This window comes from Panulirus ornatus, chromosome 39 (assembly GCF_036320965.1).
Source record: "Panulirus ornatus isolate Po-2019 chromosome 39, ASM3632096v1, whole genome shotgun sequence".
NCBI lineage: Eukaryota > Metazoa > Arthropoda > Malacostraca > Decapoda > Palinuridae > Panulirus > Panulirus ornatus.
The window spans coordinates 13,790,995-13,818,367 of NC_092262.1; the positions used below are offsets into that span (position 1 = coordinate 13,790,995).

At 39.8% G+C, this 27,373-nt stretch overlaps 1 protein-coding gene across 1 annotated transcript in view; it reads right to left on the reverse strand.

The window, feature by feature from the left end:
* The window catches only part of LOC139761229 (beta-galactosidase-like), a 43,659-nt gene that overhangs the window by 3,285 nt on the left and 13,001 nt on the right, over positions 1 to 27,373 (reverse strand). The window contains exons 4-10 of the mRNA XM_071685272.1: positions 23,553 to 23,707; positions 22,780 to 22,832; positions 18,249 to 18,357; positions 17,114 to 17,232; positions 10,181 to 10,381; positions 4,080 to 4,277; positions 886 to 1,125 (exon numbers count right to left, since the gene is read on the reverse strand). Of these exons, the coding sequence (XP_071541373.1) occupies positions 886 to 1,125; positions 4,080 to 4,277; positions 10,181 to 10,381; positions 17,114 to 17,232; positions 18,249 to 18,357; positions 22,780 to 22,832; positions 23,553 to 23,707 (1,075 nt within the window). The remainder of the gene's footprint in view (positions 1 to 885; positions 1,126 to 4,079; positions 4,278 to 10,180; positions 10,382 to 17,113; positions 17,233 to 18,248; positions 18,358 to 22,779; positions 22,833 to 23,552; positions 23,708 to 27,373) is intronic.

Here is a 27,373-nt window from a genome sequence, read left to right on the forward strand (position 1 = left end):
GGGGCCTGAACATGCAGGAGGGTGAAAGGCGGGCAAGGAATAGAGTGAATTGGATCGATGTGGTATACCGGGGTTGACGTGCTGTCAGTGGATTGAATCAGGGCATGTGAAGCGTCTGGGGTAAACCATGGAAAGCTGTGTGGGGCCTGGATGTGGAAAGGGAGCTGTGGTTTCGGACATTATTGCATGACAGCTAGAGACTGAGTGTGAACGAATGGGGCCTTTGTTGTCTTTTCCTAACGCTACCCCGCACTCATGAGGGGGGAGGGGGATGGTATTCCATGTGTGGCGAGGTGGCGATGGGAATGAATAAAGGCAGACAGTGTGAATTGTGTGCATGGGTATATATGTATGTGTCTGTGTGTGTATATATATGTGTACATTGAGATGTATAGGTATGTATATTTGCGTGTGTGGACGTGTGTGTATATACATGTGTATGGGGGTGGGTTGGGCCATTTCTTTCGTCTGTTTCCTTGCGCTACCTCGCAACTGCGGGAGACAGCGACAAAGCAAAATAATAATAATAATAATCTTTCAAGTTGTATAAAACCTTTCTTATTCTTACAAAATGAGAAATATGAATGTCTCCTTGCAATGATCTGAATAAACTGACTGACTAAAAGCAGTTTTCTGCAGTGCATCATTCCCACAAACAAGTTTAAAAATTATCATTTATCAGTAAAGCTGACTAGGAAAGTGTCTTACAAATCAAAAGTCACTGGTTTACCTTTTTCAAACTGCCAGCAATGGAATTCCACGAGATCCACACAGTTATAGACAAAGCTTAAACGTCAAATCTTTAGAATTAAAAGTAAGCAAAAGTGAGTGGGATGCCTATAAACACATAAAAAACAATAGAAATAGTGAGCTTTCACAACTAACCTTTGACCAGCCATCTAAACGGAGAAAAGTGTCAAGGGGGTGAGGTTCCTCCTGTGGAATGCTAAAGGTGCCATGGTAAAAGATCATGCCTCCTTGTGGTGTTCCTAGAAGTGCATGAGAAATGCTTCGAGAAAAGAGGTGCAGGGCACTGTTGAGTCGAGTCTTGTTGGTGAGAGGTAGTGGTGTCATGGTCCAGCCCTCCAAAACGTGCCCATTCACTGTGACATTGGTAGTCAGGCCCTACCACAAAATCAGATTAGACTAGTTTTGTCTGAAGAACAAATTCTGGGGGTATCATATATCTGAAAGTATGGTACAGCCTTAAAAGTCAAATAACATGATTTGCCACCTCAGTTACCCTATAGACCTGACAGTGAGGTGATGCAACTTTAGCTCACTGTCCTTGAGAATGGTGATATTTTCACTATTTCTGTTCCAGGTGATGATGTGCTCCCTGTCCATGAGTTTAGGGATATTTTCACTATTTCTGTTCTGGGTGATGATTTTCCTCTACCAAGGGTCCTAAGAAATCTCAGATGAAAAGCCAATATTCCTGCTTGGAAGCACAAAAATGTTTCTCCCTAAGAGATTTTCAAGAAAGACTGGTAGGATTGATTCCACAATCCAGATACTTTTTTCTTCTTTCTGACATCATTCTTCTCTGAAAAGCTGGGATGGTTGACCTAGGAAGACCAGTAAAGCAACTGATAACCAGATAGGGATAGGTTTTTTCAACACCTTACACTTCATGAGGTTTTCAGTTGCCTTACTGGTCCTCCTGGGTCGTCCAGACCCAATTTTCAAAGGAGGGGTGATATTAAAGGAAAGTCCAGGGAAGTGTCCAGATGGTGGACTCAGTTCTGCCTGTACATCTTGAAGTTTTACTTGTAGTCACATATTCTTGCTTCCAAGCCACAATATGGACCTTTTCTTCCAAGCAAAGCCTCTCATTATTCATGGTTTGCTACTGAAGGAGGAACAAACATCACTTGCAACAGAAATAGCAAAAATATAACTCTTTAAATTTACAGCAATCATTACCATGGGGTATCTGAGGCCAGGATACCTCTACAGCAAATTAGATTTACAGGAAACCACAGAGAAAGACGGCCCCATGGGGTATCTGAGGCCAAGATACCACTACAGCAAACTAGATTTACAGGAAACCACAGAGAAAGACGGCTACACACCTCAGCGAGTTCTTAAATTAGATGAAACAATGCTATTTTGGAAGAGAACGTCTGCAAGAACATTCCCCAGCTTGAGGGAAAATTGTTCTCCAGAGTGCAAGGCAGCCAAAGATCATTTGATGCTGCAAATGGGAGGGAAGCTGTGGAACTTTTAAAGATTAAGCCTTTGCTAGCATTTCAATCTAAAAATCCCAGGGCTTAAAGCACAATTCATTTCAATCTGAAAATCACAGGGCCTGGAGCTCAGTGTAAAGTCTGCATTACATATGATTTGGCAATCGTACAATAATGCTTGGGGTCACCAAAAAAAAATAATTACTGGCTTTTTCTTTTCAGTTGTAAAGAGTTAGATTTGACCAGTATAGTATTGCTTATTCTTGACAAATCACGATGCATACATTCTCAACACCTGACTGAGAGGAACAGAAATGTTAGGGTGAAGTTCCTAGCACCACTTCCTTGCTTCAGCCAATGGATCAGAGTATCAGTGCTACTTCTAAAGTATTCCAACAGCTCTACGGAGGTTCAGGTGGGGAAGGTAAGCCATTGATCAAGGAGTGGCAGAAGTGTGACATCATGCATGCCATTAAAAAGAAGGCTAAGTCATGGAAGGAAATGAAATCCACAGCAGTTAATAGCATTTGTGGTAACTGTGACTTCAGCGTGGGCATGGTTTCTCCGGTTTTGGGCAGGAATAAACAATATCTCAGTTTCAGCAAGCAGATGCAACTCTTGCCTACAATGTTGGCTTTGAAGAAATTGAGGAAGGAGTTGTAGTTCTGTTACAGGAGTCACATTCTTTGGACTTGTCCAATAAAGAATGTATGCAGTTGAAGGCAGGAAAACTCCAAGAGGTAAAGGGGAAGAAACATCCCCTTGTTTACAACCAAGGTGTTAGAAAAATTTTTGAACACTTAGAAAAAGATAATGATGTTGTTCCCAGCCATAACTGTACATACACTGGAGTCCTCCATAGGGCCTGATAATCTTTCTCATGAATAAAATGACATTTACTGAGTAACAATATGGCATGCCACATGGCTAACACTGGTCAGCTTTTTCAAAAGGCCTAGGAAGACTTTTCCTCTGCCTCCAGTTGAAAACAGAGCAGAATCAAATGATTCAGGAGGTGATGTAGATACGCCAATCACCCTCACTCTCCCTCCTAGTAGCACTCGTTCCACACCATTCCACCTGGAGCTCTCACTACCACGTTTTTTATTAAGTCTACATTACAGTTCCTGTCTTAGATCATTCTGGGGGTGACATGGAAGACCTTCACGCCCCTCCCTTTTCCTCCTGATAACCCTCACTCCAGCCAACTTCATAACCACCTAAATCCCACATCACCATATTTCAGTGTACTACTTTTATCAGTTTTCATTAAATATCATTTGAATTACATCATGATAGGTATATACAGTTGTGAGCTAAGTTCTTGCAGGTATATTCTATTCATAAAAGTTAGACTGGGAATATTTTTGTTCAAAAACATAACCTCCTTTATAACATGTACTTCAACTGTTTACCTTGTAACTTTTCGATTGTAAAGGATCATAGGTTGAGGTAAGAGTGTACTTTCTCAATAGCAGATTATTCAAAATAGTGAAATTTAAGGGGATTTGATAACATTAGTATAACTGCTATGCACTTCCTCCCTTTCTGGTGCCTCGAGTTCAAGTGAACAGTAGGTGAAAGAAACTTATTCATACATTCTCATCAGTTCAAGGGATGAATGAAAGGGTTAAGAATGAAGCAGATTTAGAAGGTTATGAAATCTTCAAAGTATACAGAGATGAACCTAAACATGGTGTTGCAGCTTACATAATTAGCAAGTGCAGTATAATAATCAGCTGATAAAATCAAGCCACAAAAAACATAAGAATTCATTGAGGATGAGGCAATATGTAAATCATGATCATGATGGAGGTCATTGCAATGAACTTATTGCCATTCCACCTGAAATAAAATGTTGATGTCCAATGATGTCTATAGAGTACTCACCTTGAAATCATTGATATGCGGACCAGAGAAGACGCGGCCCCGACTCTCCACAATAATTGTGATGGTATGGCCAGGCAAGGCAGACACAGCCAGGTCATACAGTTTTTGCTCTCTGGACACAAGCCCCACATATTGGTCATCCACAAACACATAGCCGCGATCATGCACATTGTTTATACTCAAGCGGGCTGGATCAGGCTGGTCATGAATCACAAAGAATACTATTAAGTGTATTTGGAAGATCATATATTGATAACCACACACATCACATATTCACCTCACATGAGGAGCAAGTGAGTTATGTCTGGTGAGGGGTATATGTGATATATGTGGTTACCATGCATTCTCTCCTCAAGTTCTCACTTTATATGTTATAAACTTAATACTTTGACTGTTGTCTTTATTACCATCTTATGTATAAATCTAACGGTGAAAATTTACTCAGCTATACTTTTCATAACATTAACTAATTCAGAAGCACTTTGGCACTTATTCAAGATACTTTACCTCCCATCTGCATTCTTAAAACTTGGATCAACATCATCTTGTACCCAGACATGTGAAGCAAGCTTCTGTGTACTTTAGGACATTTAAATATCAAGTAACTCTTCATGACAACTAAAACACACTAAACAATAATTCAGTGCTGCTCAAATGACTTTGCACAATATGTTCTGTGACTTTTCCAAGTACTGTCTGCTTTCATACAGACGACAAGGATACTAGGTATTTCATCTCCACAATTATGACCCATTTGGTACTAGTATACATAGACAAATACTGGCAAAAATGGAAAGGAGAGTTCTTCCATGGATAGAAAGTCACTGTTGTGGAACGGAACAATGGAAGCATGATAGTGAAGCCTTCCTAATAGGGGTTATGGTCACCAGTGATGTGTCACTGGGCTTGGTCCTGTAACCATTTAAATGACTTGCTAAAGGAACTGGATTCATATCTGAATATGTTTGTGGATGATGACAAGGTCTTGAGGGAAGCAAAGGATGATGAGGATTGAATCAACTTATTAGAGGACCTAGATAAACTCATGATTTGTTCACACAGTTGATAAAATTCAACTTTGGTTAATGAAAAGTAACAAGGATGGGACACAGTGAAAGAAAGTCTTGATGAGAATATCATCTATCATAAAATAAACTGCAAGAATCTGTGCACAACAGAGACTCATGAGTCCACACTGCATGTAATGTGCCACTACAGCTCCACTTTACATTGTTTGTAAAGGAGACAAACTGTCCTGCTGGAAAATATTAGAATTGCATTCAAGTACCGCATTTGGAAAAGATATTCAGCTAACTGTGCACACCGTACATTCAGTCACTGCACTTTAAGGAGAATGAAGAATTAATGGAGGAAGGTGAGAAAGATGGTAAAGTATGAGACTTAAGAAAGGTGAGTTACAGTGAGAGGCTGGAGGCCATAAATCTGTCCACCGTAAAAAAGAGAGTTTGGTGATATCAATGGTGAACAGTTTTTTGAAAGATGTGAAGACAATACAACCAGAGGCTATAACATAAAATTAGGCAAGAAACTTGGTAGAAAAGATGTTAAAAAGTGCTTTTAAATAAAAGAACAGTGAGTAAATGGAATATTGTGAACAATGACATCATGCAAAGGTTTAAAAAGTCGATTGACAGCAAAGAAAGTTCAAGAGCTGGGGCCCCCATGAGATTAGAAGTCCCTCCCCATACTGTATGAACAAGGTAATACACATGATTACTTCTTAACATCATTTTATCAATTACTTTTCACAGTTACTTTTCACTCACTATTTGCAGGTCACCCCTCAAACATCTTTGTCCTGCAATTTATAGATTATGACTGTGTTAATAATGGTTGTACTACAAATGCAATAGTCAAAGATAAAATGCCTTCATCTGCCTCTAATTATGAGTCCTGTTATTTGAAGCAAAACTATTCTTACAAATGATTACTTTCAACTGAATAATTATCTTGAATCCCCTATATACTTGAAAATATATGCCCATATTTACCTGTAAAGCCCCATATTTCTTTCTAAATTCATCTCTTTCCAAAAGGCCCTCATATCCATGTCAATTATGGAGTTATCAATTCCTATCTTATTTATCATTTGCTATTCAAACCTTTGACACAGGATGTTATCTTTTATGTGCTACTCAAATCATTGACACTGGATGTTATCTATTATGTGCTACTCAAATTTTTGATACTGGATTAATATGTGTAAGTTATCTTAAACTACAATATATATGAAGAAATTGTTGATTCTAAGCAGAAAATGAGAGTAACACAGAAGAAGAAGGCACTTGCCTTCCAATGGTCTTATGTAGGTATACTCAATCCTGAGATGAGAATGGTCTATATCAGTGATCGTCAATTAATGCTTACTGATGATCGTATGGAATCTATCATCCATATTAATGATCCTAAGGAGAGTTGTTTCCATGGACAATCCTGAGGAATATACAATTGGTACCAACAATCCAGAGAAAACTATCAGTATAGTCACAGTCCTGAAGGGGTAAGAGAGTTTGTGTTCATGGTCCTGGTAGCAATGGTCTCAATTAGGAAGAGATCTGCATTTACTCAGTAGCCTGAGGTGATCAAAACCCTATGTCCCCAAGATCCTTTCCGAGATAATGTTCTCGACTTCCACACATTCTTCAAGGCTTCCAGAATTTTTGCCCCCACCCACCCTATTATTCACTTCCGCTTCCATGGTTCCATCCACTGCCAACTTATTGTTATTATTATTATTATTACTATTATTATTATTATTATTATTATTATTATTTTTCTTTTTCTTTTCTTTCAAACTATTCGCCATTTCCCGCATTAGCAAGGTAGCATTAAGAACAGAGGACTGGGCCTCTGAGGGAATATCCTCACCTGGCCCCCTTCTCTGTTCCTTCTTTTGGAAAATTAAAAAAAAAAAAACCAAGAGGGGAGGATTTCCAGCCCCTCTTGTTTATTATTATTATTATTATTATTTTTATTATCATTATTATTATCATTATTGTTGTTATTATTATTATTATTATTATTTTTTTTTTATTATTATTATACTTTTATTATTGTTATTATTATTATTATTATTATTATAGGTGGTGGGTTGATTAGAAAGGGTAGTGAGTGGTGGGATGAAGAAGTAAGAGTATTAGTGAAAGAGAAGAGAGAAGCATTTGGACGATTTTTGCAGGGAAAAAATGCAATTGAGTGGGAGATGTATAAAAGAAAGAGACAGGAGGTCAAGAGAAAGGTGCAAGAGGTGAAAAAAAGGGCAAATGAGAGTTGGGGTGAGAGAGTATCATTAAATTTTAGGGAGAATAAAAAGATGTTCTGGAAGGAGGTAAATAAAGTGCGTAAGACAAGGGAGCAAATGGAAACTTCAGTGAAGGGCGCAAATGGGGAGGTGATGACAAGTAGTGGTGATGTGAGAAGGAGATGGAGTGAGTATTTTGAAGGTTTGTTGAATGTGTTTGATGATAGAGTGGCAGATATAGGGTGTTTTGGTCGAGGTGGTGTGCAAAGTGAGAGGGTTAGGGAAAATGATTTGGTAAACAGAGAAGAGGTAGTAAAAGCTTTACGGAAGATGAAAGCCGGCAAGGCAGCAGGTTTGGATGGTATTGCAGTGGAATTTATTAAAAAAGGGGGTGACTGTATTGTTGACTGGTTGGTAAGGTTATTTAATGTATGTATGACTCATGGTGAGGTGCCTGAGGATTGGCGGAATGCGTGCATAGTGCCATTGTACAAAGGCAAAGGGGATAAGAGTGAGTGCTCAAATTACAGAGGTATAAGTTTGTTGAGTATTCCTGGTAAATTATATGGGAGGGTATTGATTGAGAGGGTGAAGGCATGTACAGAGCATCAGATTGGGGAAGAGCAGTGTGGTTTCAGAAGTGGTAGAGGATGTGTGGATCAGGTGTTTGCTTTGAAGAATGTATGTGAGAAATACTTAGAAAAGCAAATGGATTTGTATGTAGCATTTATGGATCTGGAGAAGGCATATGATAGAGTTGATAGAGATGCTCTGTGGAAGGTATTAAGAATATATGGTGTGGGAGGCAAGTTGTTAGAAGCAGTGAAAAGTTTTTATCGAGGATGTAAGGCATGTGTACGTGTAGGAAGAGAGGAAAGTGATTGGTTCTCAGTGAATGTAGGTTTACGGCAGGGGTGTGTGATGTCTCCATGGTTGTTTAATTTGTTTATGGATGGGGTTGTTAGGGAGGTGAATGCAAGAGTTTTGGAAAGAGGGGCAAGTATGAAGTCTGTTGGGGATGAGAAAGCTTGGGAAGTGAGTCAGTTGTTGTTCGCTGATGATACAGCGCTGGTGGCTGATTCATGTGAGAAACTGCAGAAGCTGGTGACTGAGTTTGGTAAAGTGTGTGGAAGAAGAAAGTTTAGAGTAAATGTGAATAAGAGCAAGGTTATTAGGTACAGTAGGGTTGAGGGTCAAGTCAATTGGGAGGTGAGTTTGAATGGAGAAAAACTGGAGGAAGTGAAGTGTTTTAGATATCTGGGAGTGGATCTGGCAGCGGATGGAACCATGGAAGCGGAAGTGGATCATAGGGTGGGGGAGGGGGCGAAAATTCTGGGAGCCTTGAAGAATGTGTGGAAGTCGAGAACATTATCTTGGAAAGCAAAAATGGGTATGTTTGAAGGAATAGTGGTTCCAACAATGTTGTATGGTTGCGAGGCATGGGCTATGGATAGAGTTGTGTGGAGGAGGATGGATGTGCTGGAAATGAGATGTTTGAGGACAATGTGTGGTGTGAGGTGGTTTGATCGAGTAAGTAATGTAAGGGTAAGAGAGATGTGTGGAAATAAAAAGAGTGTGGTTGAGAGAGCAGAAGAGGGTGTTTTGAAATGGTTTGGGCACATGGAGAGAATGAGTGAGGAAAGATTGACCAAGAGAATATATGTGTTGGAGGTGGAGGGAACGAGGAGAAGAGGGAGACCAAATTGGAGGTGGAAAGATGGAGTGAAAAAGATTTTGTGTGATCGGGGCTTGAACATGCAGGAGGGTGAAAGGAGGGCAAGGAATAGAGTGAATTGGAGTGATGTGGTATACCGGGGTTGACGTGCTGTCAGTGGATTGAATCAAGGCATGTGAAGCGTCTGGGGTAAACCATGGAAAGCTGTGTAGGTATGTATATTTGCGTGTCTGGACGTATGTATATACATGTGTATGGGGGTGGGTTGGGACATTTCTTTCGTCTGTTTCCTTGTGCTACCTCGCAAATGCGGGAGACAGCGACAAAGCAAAAAAAAAAAAAAAAAAATATTATTATTATTATTATCATTATTATTATTATAATTATCAATATTATTATTTTTATTATTATTATATTTCTAATATCAATAATAGTAGTAGTATTCATAGTAGTAGCAGTGGCTGTAGTAGCAGTAATAATAGCAGCAGCATTTGTAGTCTGACAATGTTGTAGGGTGTTAGTCTTGGGCTTTGATTGGAAAACGAAGGAACAGGGAGGACTTACTGGAAATGAAATGCCTCAGGACAATACTTATTGTGAGATGGGTTGACCATGTAAGGAATACAGTCTAAGAGAGTGTTGTGGTAGCAAGTGGAAATTGGTTGAGAGAGCCAAGGGCCAACCAGGGTAATATGAAATGAATCAGAGGGTAAGCGAAAAAATACAAATTGACAGCAGTGGATGGAGCAAGGAGGAGGGGAGAAACTGAGAAGGAGGTTAGGAGGATGGAGTGATGGAGGCTTTGGAGTAATAGGGAACTGAACATTCAGGAGGGTGAGAGGTGTGCATGGGATGTAATCAACTGGATCAATGTGATATATATGGGTTGATGTGCTATGGGGTAAAATAAGCATATGAAGCGGTCAAGGTAAACTATAAAGTAATGTGTGGGTGGTAGGTTCTGGCTTCAGTACATTACACATGACAGCTAAAACGATGTGTGCAAAAAAGACCATTGTTCTTTTGTTCCTGATGTTACATTGTACTGGCAGAAGTGACAGGTAAGTGTGGAGATGCTGTGGACAGAATAGTTTGCAGTCACATAACTGAAACAGAGAATGGTTTGTACCTCTGTTCCTACACAAAAGAACATTCATTACTCACAATCCTGAATGGAAGAACTGTCTTGTATAGGATGAGTCCATTTGGGACATGAAGTTGCTCAAAGGTAAGAGGCCAGGGATGGGTAGCTGCCTGCAGGAGAGCCCCCACCTGCTGGGCACTGGCCAGTGCCTCCAGCTGCACTGTCCCATATGCTCCCTTTGGGGATGGCTGAGGTAAAGGTCCAGGTGGCATCACCATGTACTGTGGGGACACAGAAAAATAAATGTATACTGCGGTACAGATACAAGGATACAGTGAAACACGGAGATACCGTAATATTAGATCTTGACAAAAGTACAGGCAAGTACACAAAGATAGTCATACAATTATAATGGGAAACAGTAATTCACATAAATATTTATTCTAAAAGTTTCTATTCAGGCTTTTATGAAATGTTACTATCCGACAAAACACCTAGGTTTCTGTAAATGAACACCTGAAGAAATTTACTCCAAAAGATAATGAAGGACTATGTAAGACCATGCTGCTAATTATTATTGGGGTTGTGCAGAGGAGGGTGGACGTGTTGGAAATGAAATGGTTGAAGACAATATGTGGTGTGATGTGGTTTGATCGAGTAAGTAATGAAAGGGTGAGAGAGAGATGTGTGGTAATAAAAAGAGTGTGGTTGAGAGAGTAGAAGAGGATGTGTTGAAATGGTTTGGTCATATGGAGAGAATGAGTGAGGAAAGATTGACAAAGATGATATATGTGTCAGAGGTGGAGGGAGCAAGAAGAAGTGGGAGACCAAATTGGAGCATCTTGAGAGAATAATAATAATAATAATAATAATAATAATAATAATAATAATAATAATAATGATAATAATAATAATGTTTATGGATGGGGTTGTTAGGGAGGTGAATGCAAGAGTTTTGGAAAGAGGGGCAAGTATGAAGTCTGTTGGGGATGAGACAGCTTGGGAAGTGAGTCAGTTGTTGTTCGCTGATGATACAGCGCTGGTGGCTGATTCATGTGAGAAACTGCAGAAGCTGGTGACTGAGTTTGGTAAAGTGTGTGAAAGAAGAAAGTTAAGAGTAAATGTGAATAAGAGCAAGGTTATTAGGTACAGTAGGGTTGAGGGTCAAGTCAATTGGGAGGTGAGTTTGAATGGAGAAAAACTGGAGGAAGTGAAGTGTTTTAGATATCTGGGAGTGGATCTGGCAGTGGATGGAACCATGGAAGCGGAAGTGGATCATAGGGTGGGGGAGGGGGCGAAAATTCTGGGAGCCTTTAAGAATGTGTGGAAGTCGAGAACATTATCTCGGAAAGCAAAAATGGGTATGTTTGAAGGAATAGTGGTTCCAACAATGTTGTATGGTTGCGAGGCGTGGGCTATGGATAGAGTTGTGCGCAGGAGGATGGATGTGCTGGAAATGAGATGTTTGAGGACAATGTGTGGTGTGTGGTGGTTTGATCGAGTAAGTAACGTAAGGGTAAGAGAGATGTGTGGAAATAAAAAGAGCGTGGTTGAGAGAGCAGAAGAGGGTGTTTTGAAATGGTTCGGGCACATGGAGAGAATGAGTGAGGAAAGATTGACCAAGAGAATATATGTGTCGGAGGTGGAGGGAACGAGGAGAAGAGGGAGACCAAATTGGAGGTGGAAAGATGGAGTGAAAAAGATTTTGTGTGATCGGGGCCTGAACATGCAGGAGGGTGAAAGGAGGGCAAGGAATAGAGTGAATTGGAGCGATGTGGTATACCGGGGTTGACGTGCTGTCAGTGGATTGAATCAAGGCATGTGAAGCGTCTGGGGTAAACCATGGAAAGCTGTGTAGGTATGTATATTTGCGTGTGTGGACGTATGTATATACATGTGTATGGGGGTGGGTTGGGCCATTTCTTTCATCTGTTTCCTTGCGCTACCTCGCAAACGCGGGAGACAGCGACAAAGCAAAAAAAAAAAAAAAAAATGATAATGATAATAATAATGTGAATAAGAGCAAGGTTGTTAGGTTCAGTAGAGTTTAGGGACAAGTAAATTGGGAGGTAAGTTTGAATGGAGAAAAACTGGAGGAGGTGAAGTGTTTTATATATCTGGGAGTGGAGTTAAAAACAGCCTGGCAACACCAAAATTAGAAAGTTGACACGCTATTAACAAAACAGTTTAACTCTATTATGTTAAGTTACAATTTTTAGACTGCATGGTCCACAGGGATGGAAACATGTTTAAGTTTAGCACATACAGAAAACCCACCAATGTTTGTTCTTATATTCATTATTACTCAGCTCAACATGACAGAGTTAGACTATCATCATTCCAGTTGATGTTCCTTGGTGCATTATGTATATGCAGTCTGGAATTTAATCATGATGAGTTTGAGAAGACATATTCTATTGGATCCAAGTTAAAGTATCCTAGATCTTTCATTGATAAATCCCTGAAGTTGGCAAAAAGAAATCATTTAATAGAGTTAAACCTTGATACCAAGAATCTTTTAGTTCTCCCTTTTAGTGATAATTCTACATTACTTCCCAGGTTGCTTAACTCCTTTAATGTAAATGTAGCCTTCAGGAATAACAATACTATAAAGTATATCCCAATCAAAAACCAGAAATTCTGTGGGGTGTGCTTACTGAATCCCTTGTAAAAACTGTAATGTGTTTTATGTTGGGCAGACTGGTAAGAATCATTATGTTAGACTTAAGCAACATAAATATAGTATAAGAATGGGACAATGGGATGTCTGATCATTATCTTGTGGAGGCTAAGGTGAAGATTAGTATGGGTTTTCAGAAAAGAGGAGTGAATGTTGGGGTGAAGAAGGTGGTGAGAGTAAGTGAGCTTGGGAAGGAGACCTGTGTGGGGAAGTACCAGGAGAGACTGTGTACAGAATGGAAAAAGGTGAGAACAATGGAAGTAAGGGGAGTCGGGGAGGAATGGGATGTATTTAGGGAATCAGTGATGGATTGCGCAAAAGATGCTTGTGGCATGAGAAGAGTGGGAGGTGGGCTGTTTAGAAAGGGTAGTGTGTGGTGGGATGAAGAAGTAAGAGTATTAGTGAAAGAGAAGAGAGAGGCATTTGGACGATTTTTGCAGGGAAAAAATGCAATTGAGTGGGAGAAGTATAAAAGAAAGAGACAGGAGGTCAAGAGAAAGGTGCAAGAGGTGAAAAAAAGGGCAAATGAGAGTTGGGGTGAGAGACTATCAGTAAATTTTAGGGAGAATAAAAAGATGTTCTGGAAGGAGGTAAATAGGGTGCGTAAGACAAGGGAGCAAATGGGAACTTCAGTGAAGGGCGTAAATGGGGAGGTGATAACAAGTAGCGGTGATGTGAGAAGGAGATGGAATGAGTATTTTGAAGGTTTGTTGAATGTGTCTGATGACAGAGTGGCAGATATAGGGTGTTTTGGTCGAGGTGGTGTGCAAAGTGAGAGGGTTAGGGAAAATGATTTGGTAAACAGAGAAGAGGTAGTAAAAGCTTTGCGGAAGATGAAAGCCGGCAAGGCAGCAGGTTTGGATGGTATTGCAGTGGAATTTATTAAGAAAGGGGGTGACTGTATTGTTGACTGGTTGGTAAGGTTATTTAATGTATGTATGACTCATGGTGAGGTGCCTGAGGATTGGCGGAATGCGTGCATAGTGCCATTGTACAAAGGCAAAGGGGATAAGAGTGAGTGCTCAAATTACAGAGGTATAAGTTTGTTGAGTATTCCTGGTAAATTATATGGGAGGGTATTGATTGAGAGGGTGAAGGCATGTACAGAGCATCAGATTGGGGAAGAGCAGTGCGGTTTCAGAAGTGGTAGAGGATGTGTGGATCAGGTGTTTGCTTTGAAGAATGTATGTGAGAAATACTTAGAAAAGCAAAGGGATTTGTATGTAGCATTTATGGATCTGGAGAAGGCATATGATAGAGTTGATAGAGATGCTCTGTGGAAGGTATTAAGAATATATGGTGTGGGAGACAAGTTGTTAGAAGCAGTGAAAAGTTTTTATCGAGGATGTAAGGCATGTGTACGTGTAGGAAGAGAGGAAAGTGATTGGTTCTCAGTGAATGTAGGTTTGCGGCAGGGGTGTGTGATGTCTCCATGGTTGTTTAATTTGTTTATGGATGGGGTTGTAAAGGAGGTAAATGCAAGAGTCCTGGAAAGAGGGGCAAGTATGAAGTCTGTTGGGGATGAGAGAGCTTGGGAAGTGAGTCAATTGTTGTTCGCTGATGATACAGCGCTGGTGGCTGATTCATGTGAGAAACTGCAGAAGCTGGTGACTGAGTTTGGTAAAGTGTGTGGAAGAAGAAAGTTGAGAGTAAATGTGAATAAGAGCAAGGTTATTAGGTACAGTAGGGGTGAGGGTCAAGTCAATTGGGAGGTGAGTTTGAATGGAGAAAAACTGGAGGAAGTGAAGTGTTTTAGATATCTGGGAGTGGATCTGTCAGCGGATGGAACCATGGAAGCGGAAGTGGATCATAGGGTGGGGGAGGGGGCGAAAATTTTGGGAGCCTTGAAAAATGTGTGGAAGTCGAGAACATTATCTCGGAAAGCAAAAATGGGTATGTTTGAGGGAATAGTGGTACCAACAATGCTGTATGGTTGCGAGGCGTGGGCTATGGATAGAGATGTGCGCAGGAGGATGGATGTGCTGGAAATGAGATGTTTGAGGACAATGTGTGGTGTGAGGTGGTTTGAGCGAGTAAGTAACGTAAGGGTAAGAGAGATGTGTGGAAATAAAAAGAGCGTGGTTGAGAGAGCAGAAGAGGGTGTTTTGAAATGGTTTGGGCACATGGAGAGAATGAGTGAGGAGAGATTGACCAAGAGGATATATGTGTCGGAGGTGGAGGGAACGAGGAGAAGAGGGAGACCAAATTGGAGGTGGAAAGATGGAGTGAAAAAGATTTTGTGTGATCGGGGCCTGAACATGCAGGAGGGTGAAAGGAGGGCAAGAAATAGAGTGAATTGGAGTCATGTGGTATACAGGGGTTGACGTGCTGTCAGTGGATTGAAGCAAGGCATGTGAAGCGTCTGGGGTAAACCATGGAAAGCTGTGTAGGTATGTATATTTGCGTGTGTGGACGTGTGTATGTACATGTGTATGGGGGGGGGGGGCCATTTCTTTCGTCTGTTTCCTTGCGCTACCTCGCAAACGCGGGAGACAGCGACAAAGTATAAAAAAAAAAAAAAAAAAAAAAAAAAAAAGAATGGGACAAGAATCAAATGCTTTGTTTCATCATATTAGAAACTATGACCAATGAACTAACTGGAGTAACACTAATTCATTTATTACCTGTAACTCCTTTACTACAAGAAATATCACTAAATTTTCTGTTATCAGTTACACAAAAAATTGTAGCATTCATATTAGTGAAGGGCTATACAAACTGGAGTACTTTGTCATAGGCAAAATTTGTAAACAGTTTCCTCTCCTGTCCACATAATAAAACCTTTATGACAGACATGATGCCAGAACCAAACACCACCATGCAGTAACACTTGTTTATCAATGGCATCTTCGCTACATCTCTTCCTTGTATATCAACTGACTGTTCTACGTGTTCTATCTCATTCTTGCATCATATGTCCCCTGATGATGTCATCATTACACAACAGTGCACCTGGGAACTTATCGTTTTTCATTTTCCTGTTGGTTACATGCATATACTACATCACGTACACCACAGTGACCTCTTGCAATATATATGTAGGAGTACAAAAATAACAGAAGATAGAAGAACTGATCATTGCTTGATAGTTAATGATGATCAAGTAAGATCTCCATGGGGGCCCATAAGTTTTAGTTTAAAAGAACCCCTTAATAGGAACATTAATGACCCAACTATGCCAATGGACTGCCAAGCATACTGTGATCACTCACTTTCCTGTAGGCTAAGGAGAGGCCCCACATACCTTTCTGTGGTTCACTCCAGATGTTTCACAAGCCCTGTTCAGTCCATTGACAGCACAACAACCCCAGTATACCACATCATTCCAATTCACTCTATTCCATGCATACCTTTCACCATCCTGCATGTTCAAGCCCTGATTGCTCAAAATCTTTTTCACTCCATCCTTCCACTTCCAATTTGGTTTCCTGCTTCTCCTTGTTCCTTCCATCTCTGACACATATATCCCATTTGTCAATCTTTCCTCATTCATTCTCTCCATATAACACCATTTCAACACACCCTCTTCTGCTTTCTCAGCCACACTTTTTATTTCCACACATTTCTCTTACTCTTTCATTACTTAATCAAACCACCTAACACCACATATTCTCCTCAAACATATCATTTCCAACACATTCACCCTCCTCTGTACATCCCTATTTATAGCCTATGCCTTGCAACCATATAATACTGTTGGGACTACTATTCCTTCGAACACACCCATTTTTGCTCTCCAAGATAACATTCTCTCTTTCCACACATTCTTCATCACTCCTAGAACCTTCGCCGCCTCCCCCACCCTGTGACTCATTTCTGCTTCCATGGTTCCATTTGCTCCTAAGTCTCCTTCCATATATCTAATACACTTCACTTCCTCCAATTTTTCTCCATTCAAACTTACATCCCAATTAACTTGTCCCTCAGCCCTACTGAACCTAATAACCTTGCTTTTTTCACATTTACTCCAACTTTCTCCTTTTATACATTGTCCAACTCAGTCACCAACTTCTGCAATTTCTCATTCGAACCAGCCACCAGTATTGTATCAACAGCGAACAACAAGTGACTCACTTCCCAGGCCCTCTCATCCCCAACAGACTGTAAACTCATCCATATATTCAAAACTTTTGCATTTCCCTCACTAACCACCCCATTCAGAAACATATTAAACAATCATGGTGCCATCATACACTCCTGACACAGACCGACCTTCACTTTTAACCATTCACTCCACTCTCTTTCTACTCTTAAAGATGCCTTACACCCTTGATAAATACAAACTACTTATCAAAGCACACCCGTAAAAAAAACAAATGAGCCATAACTGTACCTTGCTAATAACGTTCCTCAGTGCAAAGTATTTGGGTGTTGGGTCACCTGCTTCAGACACAGGAGCATCGTAGTCATATGATGTAGGACAAGACTGGAAGCCCTGGTTCAAAGTCGACCCTGAAATTACAGTGATAAAGTTGACATCATCATTAATGTACACACTGTGAGTCAAGCCTCACTCTTGTAACTGGTCACTGTGTGTACCCCTGTTGTAACTGGTCACTCTGTGTATCCCTGTTGTAACAGGTCACTCTGTGTATCCCTGTTGTAACAGGTTGCTGTGTGTAACCCTGTTGTAACAGGTCACTGTGTTTACTCCTGCTGAAAGTGGTCAGTGTGTGTACCCCTGTTATAACAGATCACTTTGTGTATCCCTGTTGTAACCGGTCACTCTGTGTATCCCTGTTGTAACAGATCACTGTGTGTGCCCCTGTTGTAACTGGTCACTCTGTGTATCCCTGTTGTAACAGATCACTGTGTGTACCCCTGTTGTAACTGGTCACTGTGTGTATCCCTGTTGTAACAGATCACTTTGTGTACCCCTGTTGTAACTGGTCACTGTGTGTACCCCTGTTGTAACTGGTCACTGTGTGTACCCCTGTTGTAACTGGTCACTGTGTGTACCCCCATTGTAACTTTCCTCTTACAGACATCTCAGAGCCAACAACCATGTTCAAAGGTTATGGACCACAGCTACAGTTGTTACTGAAGTTAAATTCATTCACAAGTTAACTGGGGTGCATGAAATGTTATGGGTATGGTTGTGAAAGTATAATATTATCAAAGAAAAAATACTCATTTTGGGTTACATTTGGTTAAATTCATCAGTGAAAACAAATCAAAATGGATGTCGTTCAATCATAAAGGATTACCTTCCTTGCTTGGTTGTAGTGGCGTGTACTACTACGGTAACCTTTGCTCATGTTGCTGTAAAACTAACTTAACCATCTCATAATCTATGTCTACATGAATGGACTCTTCACTTATTCCAGTCCTTATAAGCCTTCCTTGCATATATCATCCCATACATTCTTCCCTCACCATCCCATACATTCTTCCCCCACCATACCTTCCCCCTCCAATCCTCTACCACTCCACATAAGTTGTTTACACAGAACACAAGTAGATCTTGCCTGAGGTGAGACCGTAGGATGTGCCACCATGGAACATATATATGTTGACAGAGGCGTTCAGGGCCAGGATGGCGTCCAGACCCCTGGCCAACTTCTGCAACAGCAATACCTACAACTCTACAACCAGTTGTTAGCAGGTGTGATGATGAACATCAGTTGTTAGGTGTGATGAACATCAGATGTTAGCAAGTGTGATGATGAACATCAAATGTTAGCAGGTGTGATGAACATCAGTTGTCAGCAGGTGTAATGATGAACATCAATTGTTAGCAGGTGTGATAATGAACATCAGTTGTTAGCAGGTGTGATGATGAACATAAATTGTTTGCAGGTGTGATGAACATCAGTTGCTAGCAGGTGTGATGATGAACATCAGCTGTTAGCAGGTGTGATGATGAACATCAATTGTTAGCAGGTATGATGATGAACATCAATTGTTAGCAAGTGTGATGATGAACATTAATTATTAGCAGGTGTGATGATGAACATCAATTTCTTAGCAGGTGTGATGAACATCAGTTGTTAGCAAGTGTGATAATGAACATCAGTTGTTAGCAGGTGAGATGATGAACATCAATTGTTAGCAGGTGTGATGATGAACATCAATTGTTAGCAGGTGTGAAGATGAACATCAACTGTTAGCAGGTGTGAAGATGAACATCAGTCATTAGCAGGTGTGAAGATGAACATCAATCGTTAGCAAGTGTGATGATGAACATCAAATGTTAGCAGGTGTGAAGATGAACATCAGTCATTAGCAGGTGTGAAGATGAACATCAATTGTTAGCAGTGTGATGATGAACATCAAATGTTAGCAGGTGTGATGATGAACATAAATTGTTTGCAGGTGTGATGAACATCAGTTGTTAGCAAGTGTGATAATGAACATCAGTTGTTAGCAAGTGTGATGATGAACATCAATTGTTAGCAGGTGTGAAGATGAACATCAATTGTTAGCAGGTATGATGATGAACATCAGCTGTTAGCAGGTGTGATAATGAACATCAGTTGTTAGCAGGTGTGAAGATGAACATCAATTGTTAGCAAGTGTGATGATGAACATCAATTGTTAGCAAGTGTGATGATGAACATCAGCTGTTAGCAGGTGTGAAGATGAACATCAATTGTTAGCAGGTGTGAAGATGAACATCAGTCATTAGCAGGTGTGAAGATGAACATCAATTGTTAGCAAGTGTGATGATGAACATCAATTGTTAGCAAGTGTGATGATGAACATAAATTGTTTGCAGGTGTGATGAACATCAGTTGTTAGCAGGTGTGAAGATGAACATCAATTGTTAGCAGGTATGATGATGAACATCAGTTGTTAGCAAGTGTGATGATGAACATCAGCTGTTAGCAGGTGTGAAGATGAACATCAATTGTTAGCAGGTATGATGATGAACATCAAATGTTAGCAGGTGTGATGATGAACATCAGCTGTTAGCAGGTGTGATGAACATCAGTTGTTAGCAAGTGTGATGATGAACATCAGTTGTTAGCAGGTGTGATGAACATCAGTTGTTAGCAAGTGTGATGATGAACATCAAATGTTAGCAGGTGTGATGAACATCAGTTGTTAGCAGGTGAGATGATGAACATCAATTGTTAGCAGTGTGATGATGAACATCAGTTGTTAGCAAGTGTGATGATGAACATCAGTTGTTAGCAGGTGTGAAGATGAACATCAATTGTTAGCAGTGTGAAGATGAACATCAATTGTTAGCAGGTGTGAAGATGAACATCAATTGTTAGCAAGTGTGATAATGAACATCAGTTGTTAGCAAGTGTGATGATGAACATCAATTGTTAGCAGTGTGATGATGAACATCAAATGTTAGCAGGTGTGAAGATGAACATCAATTGTTAGCAAGTGTGATAATGAACATCAGTTGTCAGCAGGTGTAATGATGAACATCAATTGTTAGCAGGTATGATGATGAACATCAAATGTTAGCAGGTGTGATGATGAACATCAATTGTTAGCAAGTGTGATGATGAACATCAAATGTTAGCAGGTGTGATGATGAACATCAAATGTTAGCAGGTGTGAAGATGAACATCAATTGTTAGCAAGTGTGATGATGAACATCAATTGTTAGCAGGTATGATGATGAACATCAATTGTTAGCAGGTATGATGATGAACATCAGCTGTTAGCAGGTGTGATAATGAACATCAGTTGTCAGCAGGTGTAATGATGAACATCAATTGTTAGCAGGTGTGATAATGAACATCAGTTGTTAGCAGGTGTGAAGATGAACATCAATTGTTAGCAAGTGTGATGATGAACATTAATTATTAGCAGGTGTGATGAACATCAGTTGTTAGCAGGTGTGAAGATGAACATCAATTGTTAGCAGGTGTGATAATGAACATCAGTTGTTAGCAAGTGTGATAATGAACATCAGTTGTTAGCAAGTGTGATGATGAACATCAAATGTTAGCAGGTGTGATGATGAACATCAAATGTTAGCAGGTGTGAAGATGAACATCAGTCATTAGCAGGTGTGAAGATGAACATCAGTCATTAGCAGGTGTGAAGATGAACATCAATTGTTAGCAGGTATGATGATGAACATCAAATGTTAGCAGGTGTGAAGATGAACATCAATTGTTAGCAGGTGTGATGATGAACATCAGTTGTCAGCAGGTGTAATGATGAACATCAATTGTTAGCAGTGTGATGATGAACATCAAATGTTAGCAGGTGTGAAGATGAACATCAGTCATTAGCAGGTGTGAAGATGAACATCAATTGTTAGCAGTGTGATGATGAACATCAGCTGTTAGCAGGTGTGATAATGAACATCAGTTGTTAGCAGGTGTGATGATGAACATCAGCTGTTAGCAGGTGTGATAATGAACATCAGTTGTTAGCAAGTGTGATGATGAACATCAATTGTTAGCAGGTATGATGATGAACATCAGCTGTTAGCAGGTGTGATGATGAACATCAAATGTTAGCAGGTGTGATAATGAACATCAGTTGTTAGCAAGTGTGATGATGAACATTAATTATTAGCAGGTGTGATGAACATCAGTTGTTAGCAGGTGTGATGAACATCAGTTGTTAGCAGGTGAGATGATGAACATCAAATGTTAGCAGGTGTGAAGATGAACATCAATTGTTAGCAAGTGTGATGATGAACATCAAATGTTAGCAGGTGTGATGAACATCAGTTGTTAGCAAGTGTGATGATGAACATCAAATGTTAGCAGGTGTGATGAACATCAGTTGTTAGCAGGTGTGATGATGAACATAAATTGTTTGCAGGTGTGATGAACATCAGTTGTTAGCAGGTGTGATGATGAACATTAATTATTAGCAGGTGTGATGAACATCAGTTGTTAGCAGGTGTGAAGATGAACATCAGTCATTAGCAGGTGTGAAGATGAACATCAGTCATTAGCAGGTGTGAAGATGAACATCAATTGTTAGCAGGTGTGAAGATGAACATCAGTCATTAGCAGGTGTGAAGATGAACATCAGTCATTAGCAGGTGTGAAGATGAACATCAATTGTTAGCAAGTGTGATGATGAACATCAAATGTTAGCAGGTGTGATAATGAACATCAGTTGTTAGCAAGTGTGATGATGAACATCAAATGTTAGCAGGTGTGAAGATGAACATCAATTGTTAGCAGGTGTGATGATGAACATAAATTGTTTGCAGGTGTGATGAACATCAGTTGTTAGCAGGTGTGATGATGAACATCAGTTGTTAGCAGGTGTGAAGATGAACATCAGTCATTAGCAGGTGTGAAGATGAACATCAATTGTTAGCAGGTGTGATGAACATCAGTTGTTAGCAAGTGTGATGATGAACATCAATTGTTAGCAGGTATGATGATGAACTCTCTCTCTCTCTCCATTATCTTCATTTCCATCTGTTTGCATATTAAAGATGCCACGGATAACACTGTTCATTACAGGTACTGAACTGTTTATCCAGATTCCAGAAAACCAGAAGATTAGGAAATCCGGATATTTTTGAAACTGGTTAGTTGTGAATTTGTTGCGACTTGGTAGATCAAACAAGACCCACTTTAATGTGTATCTCTTCAAAACAATTTTATTCTATATCTTTCATTGTTTATTCTATATTTTATGGACAGATTTGGCCATGTTCTGGAAAATCCTGAAATCTGGGTTGTCTTTGGTCTCAGGGTTTCTGGACAAATGGTTTGGCAGCCATACTAAAAAAAAATTGGGGCATTTGCATCCAACTTGTTAACAAGATTCATCTCTCTCATCTCCAGCAGATTCTCTGAGGCTTAATTACAATCTCTCTTGCTCAGTCAAGTTTCTCAAAGCACAACACAGTTGCTCTTGGCCCCCAGAGTCTGTCACATGACCACTGTCCCCTTCCCACATGACCAGAACTCTCCCACTTCCTTCCCTCAACTCAATCCCTTGTAAACCATCATAACCCCTTCAACAACAACCATCCGGGCTCTAACAGCACCATTATCGCAATCCTTTTTCACTTCACAAAGTGTAACTTCGACATTAACATACTTATAGTACCAGAGCCATCTCCTTCCCAGCACTATCTAATCCATTGTCAAAGTCATGTAAATCTATATACATTATATCATTGTTATGTCATGTGCATCTATATACATTATATCCTTATGTCATGTACCTCTATAAACATTATATCCTTGTCAAGTCATGTACATCTATATACAATTATATCCCTGTTAAGTTACTGTACCTCCTTCAAGATTGTCTTCCATCAGCTTGGTCATACCCACATTATCAGCAAAATGTACCTTGTCTTTCTTATTTCACTTCCATGTTCATGTCAGCTCAGCCATGTTCCTCTGACAGTCCCCTCTAGTACCAACATGTGCCTCTTTTATCATTATGTCCCTCTGCAGGACTGTGTTCATAACATACAGTGCACCAGTATGCCCTTATCAGCTTCGTCCTGTCTTTCAGTACATCTGCTCCCCTCTCAACAAAGACAGTTCCTTCTTACCTGAGCCTCACCATGATCCTTAGCTTCCTAACATCCCTGTTCCCCTGATGGAAGCATGTTTCCTGTATCACCAACAGGTTCCCCTTCACATCACAATGTCTCTCTAACACCACCATGGTTCTCTCACACCACCATATCCTCCTAACACTCCCAGGCCTCTCCTACACCATGATTTTGTTCTTCTCACCACCATCACCGTACACAATCACAAGCCCTACTCTACATACCCTTTTCACACCACTTTCAACAGTTCTTTCAGCCCAAGCACATCCTTCTCTTATCACTATAATCTCCTCACACTACAGGAGCAACATACATACCATGTCCCTCTCGGCGCAGATGTAGGGGCCAACCCTCAAGATAACGAGGAGGTCCTCCTGCTGAGCAGTCCTTATGAACTGCTCCAGGTCATGGTTGCCCGAAAAGTCATACACACTTGGCTCTGGCTCGTGGCTGGACCATTCCACCACGCTGTCCAATGTAATCAAAAGGTAACTCATGGCCTGACCTCTCCATCATACTGTCCAATGTAATCACAACAACATAATCTGTTTTGATTCAAGGCTTAATCATTCTTCCAACACAAGCAGTGTGGCAAGCAAGCAAGGGGGAACCAATGTGATTAAGGTTATGATTACTATAGCAAGCTACCAATCAAACAATGGAGAGGTGTTATGTCCCGCTTATGATTACATTATCAACCAAGTAGGCTTAGTTACATTATCAAGTTATTAAAACATTCACAAGTTATGGTCTAGCTGATGACCCCCCCCCCACCAACTACAGACAAGCAAGAAGGTACTGGGAAGACTAGATCATCTGGCCCAAATGTGCAGTCCTGCATGATTAACAGGGTTAGAATTATTACTCACATTGAAATGGGTTCATCATGATGTGTTAAAATCACAGGAACATCATGAAAGTATTGTTAACTTTAACCTAAATATTTCAGATGATTCTTGTACATAATCTCTAACTTAAGTTATCAGTAAGAAAATATTTGAAACCTAATAAAATCCAAGAGAAAAATTGTTCATGATTTTTCTTTAGATCTCTATTTTCATTGAAAAAAACAGAGAAAACATAATAGAATCTAACAATATCCAATATTTATTTTCACTCTCAATCACAAAATGTATCAGTAATATCTAGATTGACGGATTCAGTCATGAAATGTGAAGAACAAGACTACATTATTAATCTAATAATCTCTTGAGATTACAATACACGAAATGTGAACAAGACTACATTTCTAATTCTTAATAATGTTTTGAGATTACAATAAACGAAATGAGAAGAAAAAGAGTACATATTTGATTTCTAATAATCTTTTGAAACTGAAATACACGAAATGTGAGCAACAAGACTACAATTTTAATAATCTTTTGAGATTACAATACATGAAATGTGAGGAACAAGACTACATTTTTACATTTCAATGATCTTTTGATATTAGAATACAACTGATTCACACAAGAAAATCATCTCTAGTGGTAGAATATCATTACCACTTTATGGCCTTCACCTGCACCATTCTCAAGCTGTACAGTGGGTGCCCCCAGGGAACTGTTCTCTCTCCTACCCTCTATATCATCTTCCTATATAACCTAGAGCTGACCCCAGCACATAAAGACATCTTCCTGTCTGTTTACCTACATATACAGACATCTTCCTGTCTGTATACCTACATATACAGACATCCTTCTGTCTATTTACCTACATATACAGACATCTTTCTGTCTGTATACCCTCATATACAGACATCTTCCTGTCTGTATACCTACATATACAGACATCCTTCTGTCTATTTACCTACATATACAGATATCTTTCTGTCTGTGTACCCACATATACAGACATCTTCCTGTCTGTATACCTACATATACAGACATCTTACTGTCTGCATACCTACATATACAGACATCTTCCTGTCTGTTTACCTACATATACAGACATCTTCCTGTCTGTATACCCACATATACAGACATCTTCCTGTCTGTGTACCCACATATACAGATATCTTCCTGTCTGTATACCCACATATACAGACATCTTCCTATCTGTTTACCTACATATACAGACATCTTCCTATCTGTTTACCTACATATACAGACATCTTCCTGTCTGTATACCTACATACACAGACATCTTTCTGTCTGTTCACCTACATATACAGACATCTTCCTGTCTGTATACCTACATATACAGATATCTTTCTTTCTGTTTACCTACATATACAGACATCTTCCTGTCTGTATACCTACATATACAGACACCTTTCTGTCTGTTTACCTACATATACAGACATCTTCCTGTCTGTATACCTACATATACAGACATCATTCTGTCTATTTACCTACATATACAGACATCTTTCTGTCTGTATACCCACATATACAGACATCTTCCTGTCTGTTTACCTACATATACAGACATCTTCCTGTCTGTATACATACATATACAAACATCTTCCTGTCTGGTTACCTACATATACAGACATCTTTCTGTCTGTATACCTACATATACAGACATCTTCCTGTCTGTATACCCACATATACAGACATCTTCCTGTCTGTATACCCACATATACAGACATCTTCCTGTCTGTATACCCACATATACAGACATCTTCCTGTCTGTTTACCCACATATACAAACATCTTCCTGTCTGTTTACCTACATATACAGACATCTTCCTGTCTGTATACCCACATATACAGACATCTTCCTGTCTGTATACCCACATATACAGACATCTTCCTGCCTGTTTACCCACATATACAGACATCTTCCTGTCTGTATACCCAAATATACAGACATCTTCTTGTCTGTTTACCTACATATACAGACATCTTTCTGTCTGTATGCCCACATATACAGACATCTTCCTGTCTGTATACCCACATATACAGACATCTTCCTGTCTGTTTACCCACATATACAGACATCTTCCTGTCTGTATACCCACACATACAGACATCTTTCTGTCTGTTTACCTACATATACAGACATCTTCCTGTCTGTATACCCACATATACAGACGTCTTCCTGTCTGTATACCCACATATACAGACATCTTCCTGTCTGTTTACCTACATATACAGACATCTTCCTGTCTGTTTACCGACATATACAGATATCTTCCTGTCTGTATACCCACATATACAGACATCTTCCTGTCTGTATACCCATATATACAGACATCTTCCTGTCTGTATACCTACATATACAGACATCTTCCTGTGTGTTTACCTACATATACAGACATCTTCTTGTCTGTATACCCACATATACAGACATCTTCCTGTCTGTATACCCACATATACAGACATCTTCCTGTCTGTATACCCACATATACAGACATCTTCCTGTCTATTTACCTACATATACAGACATCTTCCTGTCTGTTTACCTACATATACAGATATCTTCCTGTCTGTATACCTACATATACAGACATCTTCCTGTCTGTATACCCATATATACAGACATCTTCCTGTCTGTATACCTACATATACAGACATCTTCTTGTCTGTATACCCACATATACAGACATCTTCTTGTCTGTATACCCACATATACAGACATCTTCCTGTCTGTATACCTACATATACAGACATCTTCCTGTCTGTATACCCACATATACAGACATCTTCCTGTCTGTATACCCACATATACAGACATCTTCCTGTCTGTATACCTGCATATACAGACATCTTCCTGTCTATATACCCACATATACAGACATCTTCCTGTCTGTATACCCACATTTACAGACATCTTCCTTTCTGTATACCCACATATACAGACATCTCCCAGTCTGTATACTCACATATACAGACATCTTCCTGTCTGTATACCCACATATAGACATCTTCCTGTCTGTATACTCACATATACAGACATCTTTCTGTCTGTATACCCACATATACAGACATCTTCCTGTCTGTATACTCACATATACAGACATCTTCCTGTCTGTAGTATAGTAATGTTGTGGTACAGTAATGTTGTAGTCCAGTAATGTTGTAGTACACTTGTGGTCCAGTAATGTTGTGGTACAGTAATGTTGTAGTACACTTGTGGTCCAGTAATGTTGTAGTACACTTGTGGTCCAGTAATGTTGCAGTACAGTAA